General features: G+C 38.8%; 1 protein-coding gene across 1 annotated transcript; it reads left to right on the plus strand.

The window, feature by feature from the left end:
* Positions 1–986: 986 nt before the first annotated feature.
* grk1 (G protein-coupled receptor kinase 1) lies at positions 987–10,350 on the plus strand. The gene is made up of 7 exons (XM_022767828.1): positions 987–2,128; positions 3,628–3,755; positions 4,524–4,681; positions 5,706–5,789; positions 7,021–7,145; positions 7,585–7,786; positions 9,314–10,350. The coding sequence occupies exons 1-7, from the start codon at positions 1,427–1,429 to the stop codon at positions 9,604–9,606; spliced, it is 1,692 nt and encodes a 563-aa protein (XP_022623549.1). The 5' UTR covers positions 987–1,426; the 3' UTR covers positions 9,607–10,350.
* Positions 10,351–11,302: the final 952 nt, after the last annotated feature.

The raw sequence follows: 11,302 nt of genomic DNA on the forward strand, positions 1-11,302 counted from the left end.
ATCAAAATCAATTTGTCCAGTTCTTTGGGTTATGCCAAAATTACTGCAAGACACCTATCCACCTCAGCTTTACTTTGTGGTTAGTTCTAATTAGCAAATGTTAGCATACTAATGCACTAAACAAATTGATTAATTCCCTTTCTTATAGCAGTAGCAGTTAATTTTCTCCATTTTACCTTTATTATATTGCAAATGTTAGAGAGCTGAGATTGGACCGGGACGCCCCAGACCACTGCTTCTTAACCTTATCTATATCATTATATCATCATCCTTATCTATACCATTGTCAGTGCTCTGTGTATCTTTTTGATACAATGCTAGCAGCTCTGTGGAGTTTAAATGCATAGGTGCTTTGAGCTAAATGCTGATGCTGATATTTAGCAGGCATAATGTTGATCATGTTCACCATCTTATTTAACTGTTAGCATGCCAACATTTACTAATTAGCAGTTAACATGGAGTCCAGCTGAGGCTGATGGGACATTAGTTTTACAGGATTATTGATAATAAACCAAAGTATTGGGCAGACTAAAATTTAGACCAAAGTTATTACAGTTCAATGAGAAAGTAACATGCTAGCATGGCTAAAAACTGTAGTTACCTCACAGTGTTACAGGCAATTATAAGAGGGAAACACAATAAAGGTAGCACTCTTGTATCCAAAAGAAGAAGAAATTCTCTAGTCACCTTCGTTGTTTAACTCATTACAGGTTTTGAGTTTTATGAAATGGATGACATTTCAAATGAGCAAAGCAAGACCAGAGGAGTGAACACTTGTCTTTTCTCTCATTTCTCTCTGTAAAAGTGGCTATTGTGCCACTTTCTCTCTCTCTCAACATTACCAGCCCACTACATGCATACCACATCTATCCCTCCTCTTCCTCTCTCCTTCTCACTCTCATTTCCTGTCTCTCTGCTCCATCATGTGTATTTGTTTCACTCTCTGTTTTCCTTCCTCCTCATCTACATCGTGCACATGGGTCAGCTCAGGATAAAGCATTACAGAGTTACAGAGTGGATAAATCCCCTTGTGGAAAGGTGATGAGTCAGGTAGATCTGCATGTGTGTCTGCATGTGTGTTAGAGGAAGAGAAGGGACTTCGAGTGATAGCCTCATTGAGGGAAACACTGAGCTCTCCGTGGCTCTGTGCAGCGAGCAGATGGTCATATGTATGATACACTCTGCCTCTGAATCACTGGAGGAAGAAGAAATCCATATCACATCTCGGTCTTATCTGGTTTTCAGGCATTTCTCATCTGCTTCTCTGCTACCTCCATCTTCTGTTTGCGTGCGATCTTCTCTTCTCTGCACTCATTTCCAGTCGCCCACTTCCATTTCTTCATCCCTGTAACACCTTTTCTCTGTAGGTTTTGCTGCAGCTCACACATTTCTCCGTCCCTCCTCCTCACTCTTCCACTGTTTCACCATGGATATTGGTGGCCTGACGACAGTGGTGGCCAATTCCGCCTACATCTCAGCCAGAGGGAGCGTTGATGGCACTGCCAACCCAGCATCCAATCGGGACAAGAAGTACCACTCGCGCCTGAAGCTGCCTCACATCACAGTGTGTGAGGGTCTGCGGGAGACTTTAGACCTGGGCTTCCAGACAGTTTGTGTGGAGCAGCCCATCGGCAAACGTCTGTTCCAGGAGTTCCTAGACTCCAACAAAGAGTATAAAGGTCCCTGCCGCCTGTGGAAGGACATTGAGGAGTACAACATGGCTGAGGATGAGGATCGTGTGAAGAAAGCAAGCAAGATCTTGTCCCGGTACATGGAACCTGACGCCAAGTATTTCTGCCCCTTCCTGCCAGAAAACGGCATCACAAACGTCAAAGAGAAACACCAAGAGGCCGGGGATGAGCTCTTCAGTGAGATCACGGACTGTGTGATGGACTTTCTCAAGGAAGTGCCCTACACCTTCTTCCTGGAGAGTATGTATCTGAAAAGGTTTCTGCAGTGGAAGTGGCTGGAGATGCAGCCCATGGGAGAGGACTGGTTCTTGGATTTTCGTGTGTTGGGGAAAGGGGGTTTTGGGGAAGTGTCTGCCTGTCAGATGAAGGCCACGGGGAAACTGTACGCCTGCAAAAAGCTCAACAAGAAGAGGCTGAAGAAGAGAAAAGGTTATGAGGTAAGAAGCCTACACTGATCATAACAAGTCCTTTCTCATTAGAGAAAGGGAGATAGTTTTGCAGAAGCAGATTATGGATCTAGCTGCACAAGAGTATTACTCAGGGCTGGTATACATTGCAGTTTGTGCAGTGGTTGAAATTTGGAAACATGAGTTGTGTATCTTTAATACACAGTGTCTGTGTAATCCTCCTCTCTAAACAACTGTCAGTAACTAGATGCAGCCTTGCAGACGACGTTAGGCACCTTTGGCTTATATGATTAGTGCCCTGAGCATTGGAACATTTTGATCTCCTTATAAAGTGCCAATCCTGCCATGTTTATAAATGGAGCGGCTCTGGAGTAGTTTTTCTAATCTTCTGCTCAGTCCCCAAAACATATATAAGGTGCCTGTAATTTTTGATGCTGATATTGCTACACCAGGGGGATCAAAGTCAATACAGTGCAATACGGTCAAAGTAATGCTGGTTAGCTCTGCATATGACTATTGATTAGGAGAAAAACAAGCACAAATGGTTGGTGCGGCAGTGCAGCAGCTCATAACAGGTATGCTGGAGTTGAAAACAAATGTAACTTTGTCGAGTACACAACTGTGAAAGGCTTTTATTACCATCTGAGGGTAAAATTTTTTTATTAATCAGATATAGACGTAGGTGGGTAAAAAATGAATAATCTGTAGTATTTAATTAGAAAACTAGAATTTATTGAGTTTATACTCTTATACATTTTTGCTTATTTATTAACTACATTTATCAACTGTCGTCCCCTCTCTACTCTTTAATTACACAATAAGAAACAATAAGTTGTTAACACCAATTTTCCAAAACTTCAGTTTTGTTTCCCAGTACTGTACCCTGTAGGTACCCAGTATTTTCAAAAATAGTTAGAGAATAATTTATTTCTGCTTTCATCTAAAATGCACAGTTGTTAACCTTCTTGTTTTCTTCACCTGTAAGTATCATTAGGAACCAGTGATTGTTTTTTTACTACCTGTTTCATATAACAAAGTTACACTGTAAATCACAGGCTGTTGAATAAACAGTTATTTTATTTGGTAGTTTTTTTGTTTTTGTAGATTTTAATGCAACATTATCTAAAAGGTGCTCTGAAACTGTACATTCAAAAGCAATCATTTATAGTGGAAAAGTATTTCCTTGATTTGATGTTAAGCCATGACTGAAATACTGTTGTGCAGCCATTTCTGAAGTGTCAGATGTCAGAGCTTTCCACCATCATGATGCCTTCTCTGTACACTACTCCCGTTTTAATGCTCAAGCCAAAGCCTGTCAACGCTGTTCTACGGCTCTTTGAGCTTCAATAGTGAGGACATTAAAAGAAAGAGTTAATTAAGACGATATATAACCACCATGTAGTCCAGCTGAATTACTTAGCCCTGTTTATTTGATAACTTAGAACAAATGCACAAATGATGCATGTGTACAAACAAGACTATTTGTTTTAAATTTCTACTCATATCTGCTGTCCCTTCCTGTCCTGTAGGGGGCGATGGTGGAGAAGAGGATCCTGGCTCGAGTTCACAGCAGGTTCATTGTCTCTTTGGGGTACGCCTTCCAATCGAAAACAGAATTGTGTCTGGTCATGACCATCATGAACGGGGGAGACCTGAGGTAAGATCTCATTCACTCTCACTCAATTAGATCCTGACCACAACATCTACTAATGTTTTTTAAATTTATTTTAGCCTCATATTTCAATCTCACCCTTTGATCCTACATCCAAGGGATCTAATGTTGCAACACAACATTATGAACCAATATTTTTATATACTGCAGGGATATTATGCACTGAAATTTAGATCTGATAATTATTTGGCTTTAGTGTGATAGAAAATTGTGGAAAATGGGATCAATGATTCATAGTGCATATTTCCTGATGTTTCCCCACATATATTGTATTGAAATGATTATACTCATTATCGATTTATCTTTTGATTATTTTGATTAATCAATTAATTGTTGTCTATGTAATGTCAGAAAATAGTGAAAAATGTCTGTTATAATATGCCACAGCCAAATAAAACATAATTTATTCAGTAACAGTAACTTTAACAATCCTAAACCCAAAGATATTCAGTTTATTATCATATATGGCAAAGAAAAGCATCAAGTCCTCCCACTTAAGAAGCTGGAACCAGTGAAAAAAAAAATTTTGCTTGATAAACAACAGAAATGATTAATTAATTATCAAAATAGTTATTGATAATATGTCTTCCAATTGACAAATCGATTAATCACTGCATACAGTATATAGAATGCTACATGAGTATACTGCATTTGTCTCTTTAGAAAGGGAAATATTTTGTGTGTATAAAAGAAATGTGTGCATTGTATGTGTTTCCTTACATCGCCGTGCGTCCTCTCTCATTATGCCACCAGGTATCACATTTATAACGTGGATGAAAACAACCCTGGGTTTGATGAGCCTCGTTCCTGTTACTATGCTGCTCAGATCATAGAGGGCATGGAGCACCTCCACCAGAAGAGGATCATCTACAGAGACCTAAAGCCAGAGAATGTGCTGCTGGATAATCAAGGTCAGACACTCGTCTACAAGAAAGAAAGATGTAGTTTTAAATGCTCCGTCCAGGTTTCTCACAGTCATTGTGTTGTTGGTAACTGATATGACTGTCAAACTGAGGTAATCTAACTCTGCAGATGCCGCTCATTTTCCCATTTAGATGCATTAAAGCAACCATTTTGGTTCATCTTGGTTCACTAGGGAATTATTGTGTAGCTACTGATATTTGTACCATTAGAATATTTAATTAAAACATTAGTTTGCCATTTTAGGACATTTTCTTTTTTGCTTTCTTAGAGTTAGAGAGAGTTAGTTAGATGGGAAGATTGGTACCACCCTGCAGCCAGGAGAGGATTAGCTTTGCTTAACGTTAGTATAAACACTAGAAGCAGGGGGAAACAGTGAGCATGGCTCTTTCCAGAGGCAACACAAGCACCTTAAAAGGTTTAGCTCACTATAGTTAACACGTTATATCTCTTTTGTTTAATTCAGACAGAAATCCAAGAGTTAAAATGACAAGTTGTGGTTTTACTGGGTGACTTTGAGGAGTAGTGAACAGAGCTAGGCTAGCTGTTACCCCCTGCTTCCAGCCTTTGTGCTAAGCCAACCGTGTCCTGACTCCAGCTTCATACTTAACATACAGACATGCAAGAGAATGAATAAGCACATTTCCTAATATGAGGAACTATCCCTTTAAAACAATTGAATATAACCCTTCCCTCAACCTAGAAACAAGATATACCAATTTTCTTTTACTATAATGAAATTATAGTCCCTCACCTTGACTTTAAAAATATCTCTTATTCTTGGCCTCCTGAGGTCAAAAGACACACGTGCACATGCCGGTTTGTATAAACACACTGAAACACTCGCACACACTTCACACTTACTGTACACAGTTTGTCTTACATCCAGCACAAGGACATTTTTGAGTTATCACTTTACTACAGGTTCATGATTCAGAGACGTAGAGTGCAGGTCAACATTCGTATCTGTGACGTGCACAGCTCTTGACATTGCCCTGGTGTTTGTTCTCACAGGTAACGTCCGTATCTCTGACCTTGGTCTGGCCGTGGAGCTCGCTGAAGATCAGTTCAAAATCAAGGGCTATGCTGGGACTCCAGGTACAGTTGAAAATAATAATCACCAAACTGACTTTTACCTTGTTGTAGTTCTTACAGCAGGATCTGTGAACAAGGCCCACACCCACAAAACCCACAGATCTACAGTGTTTATCTTTCTCCCTCTGTAATGAATCAACAAGCATGCTGCAGTGTTTACTGTATGGCCTATTCTGCAGCTGCCATTACCTTAGTAACCACTGTTACCTGATTAGCTGAAATGAAACTGTGCTGCTACTTTATAATTTATTTATATACCACCTTTAAAAACAAGGGTTTACAAAGTGCTTTGACATAAAAGCACAACATACATAAGTGAACAATGGCAGAAAAACCAAAACAACAACAGCAACATATAAACCCATAAGAACCCAAGCAACACAAGCAACACAAGAACCCAACAACATAAATTGAGACCAGAAGGACCAAAATAAGATGTAAGATGATGTAAGCAATTAAAGGGGATAGAAATTATAAGAAGGGGGTCTAGGCACTAAAACAATATAAAGCAACAGACTGAGATTAAAATAATTAAACAAATAAAGGCATGAAGAGGTACTGGGCAGTACGAAACAGATAGGAGCAGTTATCAGCTTATGTCAGATTTAATAGGTAGTATAAACACAGTATATACTAAAGTTTTATCTCATTTATTCTAAAAAGAAACATTGTAATTAAGGATTTTTCAAGAGCAGCAGTCTATTTTTGTAGATAATATTGGTTATTAGCTCTATGCTGTAGTTTGAGGTGTATCAACTCATACAATATGATATTACATGTAGATCAGCTATAATGAAAACTAATTATTTTTGAGTAGTAGAGGTATTTAAAGTCATTTTACTTTTATTGTTGGGAGCAAAACGTACTTCCTTATGTGTTCAACTATTGATACAGTAACATGTAGGTGGTATTTTCATCTTGTTGCTAACAGGGCCATAGCTGTTAGTGAGGTTACTGTGGTCATGTCATTTATAATATTTCTGGGAATTTAGGGTCTTTACTTTCCACAATTATACACATAGCAAAATTGTAGTCCCACACTGTCCATCACTTGAACTGAATCTGTTAAGACAGCATTTCGGTCCTCAGACTTCCATCAGGTGAAAATCACACAGATTAAAAAACAACATTTAATGTTTGAAATTTGATGAATAAACTATAAATATATAATAAATTGATCCTCTTTGTCTTATCCTCAACTGAAAGGTCATGACCTGTTTTCTCTTTCCTGCAGGTTTCATGGCTCCAGAGCTGCTGAAAGGAGAGGAGTACGACTACTCTGTAGATTATTTCACTCTGGGGGTCACTCTGTATGAGTTTCTGGCTGCCAAGGGACCTTTTAGGAGCCGAGGAGAGAAGGTAAATTCAAATTAAATTCACTGTGTGCTTTAAGCATGGTTTATTTGGGTCTTTTCCTCTGCCTCTTTCTTCACAATCCCCTCATCTCTGACCTCCCTCTGCCATGTGATGTTTAAACATGCTTTTATTAAGCCTGTGTGATAATACATTAACAGTCCTGTAGGATTTTATAGCTCAACATCACCTACCTGTGGCCTGATGCTGACACTGCTGTGAAATATGAAGCCCTGACCCCGCATTTAACTTTAAATGATTGAATTTTATTACATATTTACACATTAGTCTTGCTACCTATGTACATCTATATATATATTTATCTACTTTATAGAGGATTTAAAGTGGTATTGTAGCCTGGCCTGGATTGACCTGCATGGCCTGGAGCTTGGACTAATGCGACATGTGCCGGTTTTAAATGGGAGGTTCTGTGTTCTGTCTGAAGGTGGAGAACAAGGTGGTGAAGAAGCGGATTCTGAACGATCCTGTAACTTACCCAGAGAAGTTCAGTGAGAACGCCCGGTCCATCTGTGAAGGTCTGCTGTGCAAAGAGGTCGACAAGCGGCTCGGCTTCAAGAACGGGTCCTGTGATGACCTCAGGGCACACCCCTTCTTCAGCGAGATCAACTGGAGGAAACTGAACGCAGGTCTGTGTCAGATAGACAAAACAATGTTTCCTCAGTTGTTACCAGTTACTACACACACTGATACCCAGTTCATGTTTAATCTTTAAGAATTTCATCTTCTTTTTCTCTTTCAGTTGATAAAATTCACTTCTAGAAACAGTTTGGTGTCACTTCTTCACAAGTAAACCATGTGCTCAAATAATAATAATAATTTGTAATAATGCAGTAACACTAAGTGACTTACTGGAAGAGGCTCTGCTTTATTCAACTAGTGTGCATCCACAATGGCTGGATATGGATTTTTTGCAATAAATAATTTTTATAGTTATTTAATGGAAGAGAATTTTGCCATTTTTAATATTTATCCAGGTCCTGAAGATGTATTTTCTCCATCAGTTTCTCACTTTGAGCAAATACTGTATTTTTCTCATGAGAAATTTCTATATTCTTTGTTTTGTTTTTGCCCTTCTCACTAGTTTGATTTTGGCAGAAGGTGATATCCAATGTTTCTGTGCACCAAACAGGATTTAGCAACATTTGAGTCTAACCAGTTGTGTGCTTGTTTGCTGATGTTGCCAGGCTACTGACATCGATCAGTGAAAAACTAATTGATGATTGGCTGGTGTTGGCTCGCAATGAAAAGATCTAAAAAAGAGGTGGATTTATTTCAACTTATGAGTGTGTCGCTGTCTATTCTCTTTTTTGATCAAATTGATCAGAAACACACTGGAACAGTCAGATAATTAACTGAGTGTTGGATCTTTAACTCTTAAATAATAACTACGGTTGTTTTTCTGAACTTTATTTTTGCTCTTATAGTAATAAATATTTAATGTTATGTGACATTTCTTATTCTCATTTCTCTAACACTATTATGTGGCTGTCTGTGTGGTAGTTTTGTCTTTTTTTTATTTGAAATATTTTAAAATTTCTGTGTTTGGGACACAACCTTCTTTAGAGGCTGGTCATTTGTGAGTCTAGTTATATCACTGACAAATATTCAGTCATCTTGGAGAGTATATATAGAATGTGTTTTAACCTTTTCTCTAAAATATCCTGATGTGCAAAGAACAGACCTTCACTTCCAATAAACCATTAAGTGTTTCTGAGAAATTGCTTCCTTCACAGTTGATAAAATCAAGGCAAGGAACGTTTATTTGTGTAGCACCTTTCCACAAAAATGCAATTCAAAAGTGCTATACACAAAACACTAAAGGCATTGAGAAAAGAAACACAAGACAACATAAAAGCTATAAAAGATAAGAACCACGGGAAACCACAGTGCAAGAGAAAACTAAATAATCCACATTAAACTCTACAAATTGCCGAAACAAACGTAAAAGTCCTATAAATTCAATAAGCCAAATGGGCCTTTCTGATGAGCTAAAACATGCACAATGGTCAAACGCAAACAGACTGGGACTTTTATCCAACCTGGTCTGTCTTTGTTGTGATAGATTGTTTTAAAAGGAAAAAACACTGGAAAATAAGAAAACTCCCAGACCACAGTGCCTGACATGTGCATCTTCCTGTGCTGTGTCTCCTCAGGGATCCTTCCACCCCCTTTCGTGCCAGACTCTAAGACGGTGTATGCCAAGGACATTGACGACGTCGGGGCCTTCTCCACAGTCAAAGGCGTGCAGCTGGAAGACAAGGACAAGGATTTTTTTGATGAGTTTGCCTCGGGGAACATCTCCATCCCCTGGCAGGAGGAGATGATCGAGATGGGGATCTACGGTGAGCTCACGGTCTGGGGCCAGGAAGGCGCTTTGCCCGACGACCTGCGACGTGAGTCCATCCTGGAGCAGCCGCCCAAGTCCTCCACCTGCACCGTGTCGTAAGAGGCTGTGTGAACTGCATGAACTGTTTGTTTATCAATGAATCCAACTTTATTTCTTCAGCACGTTTCTTATAAGATTTCCGGTTAGTGGTGGAAAGGAAATGAAAGGTATTGATGATGCAGCTCTAATAGATAATGACGATGCACTTTTTTTTTTTCAATGTTTTTTCCTGCAATGCTAGCCAAAGTTTTACATTTAATTAATGCTTTAACAACTTTTTACTGTAAAATGTTGAGTTCATGTGGACTGATACTGATACTGTGTTTTCTTTAGTGTCTTTCTTCACTTTTGTCTCGCATTATATACTTATCTGTTTCTCACATTGTACTACTGTTGATTTTTTAAGGAATGAATGATCAGTTATTCTGTGTGTGTCAGTGTGAATAAAATGTAAGTAAAAGGAGCATTTTAAGCCCAAATAGTGCAGATCTCTGGATTTATTTGGCTGCTGTGTGAGCTGACAGTGGCTCTCTGTCTTCACCGGCCCTGACGCTCACGTGTTTATAACTCTCTCACAGGCATTTTATATGACAAATAAATTTAGGTGACGTGACACACACACACACGTGTTGTCTGTGTTTCGACTTTTTGCTTCTCAGTTGTTGTGCAGCTTCAGAGGTGTACATAAGCTTGGATCCGCTGCTGCAGAGATGTTCATGAATCTAAATAAATATTTTGCCAATAAAATCATCATCTTTTGTGTGTGACTCACACATTTACACATCCAGCTCCTCCACCTACAGCCAAGCTTCCTCCTAGAGGCAGCAATATATACTGTGTGTTATAGAGTCATAAAGCCAAACACAAGCAGACAGCACCACTTTCAGTAACGGCCAGGATTCAAAATAAGGACATACTAAAATGATCTGTGTTGCATGTGTGGCAGTACACGTCTTACTCTTACTCTTCAGTGGGTATCATTGAACAAATTATGTCTACAATTGTATAATTGTTTACTATTAAAATCAATCTAATCTACATTAATAATTAATTAGTTGATCAGCAGAAAATTTAATTTGAAACTAAAATGTGAAACATTTGCTGGTTCCAGCTTCTCAAATGTGAGAATTTTCTGCTTTTCTTTGCCATAAAGTGCTGTTGAAATAAAACAAGCCACATCTTGAGCTGTGGGTAATTTTACGGGACATGTTTCACTACTTTATGGACAAAACAATAAATCTATGAATCAAGAAAATGATCAGCAGATGAATTGATAATGAAGTCCATCGTTAGTTGCAGCCCAGTGCAGATAGTGAAAAATAGGATGAGCAGCAATTTCCAAAAACATCCCGCAAATGTCGATGAGTCTGTAAACTGTTTATGGCTTGTTTATAAAGCCTTGGCCGATGGAGGGCGCTGTAGCTTCATATCACTAGTTATTTTCCACATCAACGCTGCAGCATCATGACCAGTTTTTTTTTAATAACCCACTCAATAAACCTACACTTTGATTATATACTATTGACTTCACTGTAGGTATTTAGTAAGTACATTAACCAAAAATCTAAGCAATTACATTAATGTTAGATAAGTAATTTAATAATTGATCACTCTCTCTCTCTCTCTCTCTCTCTCTCTCTCTCTCTCTCCCTCTCTCTCTCGCTCTCTCTCACTCTCTCTCTCTCTCTCTCTCTCCCTCTCCCTCTCTCTCTCTGACTCTCTCTCTCTCTCTCTCTCTCTGACTCTCGGGTTTCAA

Source organism: Seriola dumerili, unplaced genomic scaffold, assembly GCF_002260705.1.
Source record: "Seriola dumerili isolate Sdu_G_001 unplaced genomic scaffold, Sdu_1.0 BDQW01001299.1, whole genome shotgun sequence".
In the NCBI taxonomy this organism is placed as follows: domain Eukaryota; kingdom Metazoa; phylum Chordata; class Actinopteri; order Carangiformes; family Carangidae; genus Seriola; species Seriola dumerili.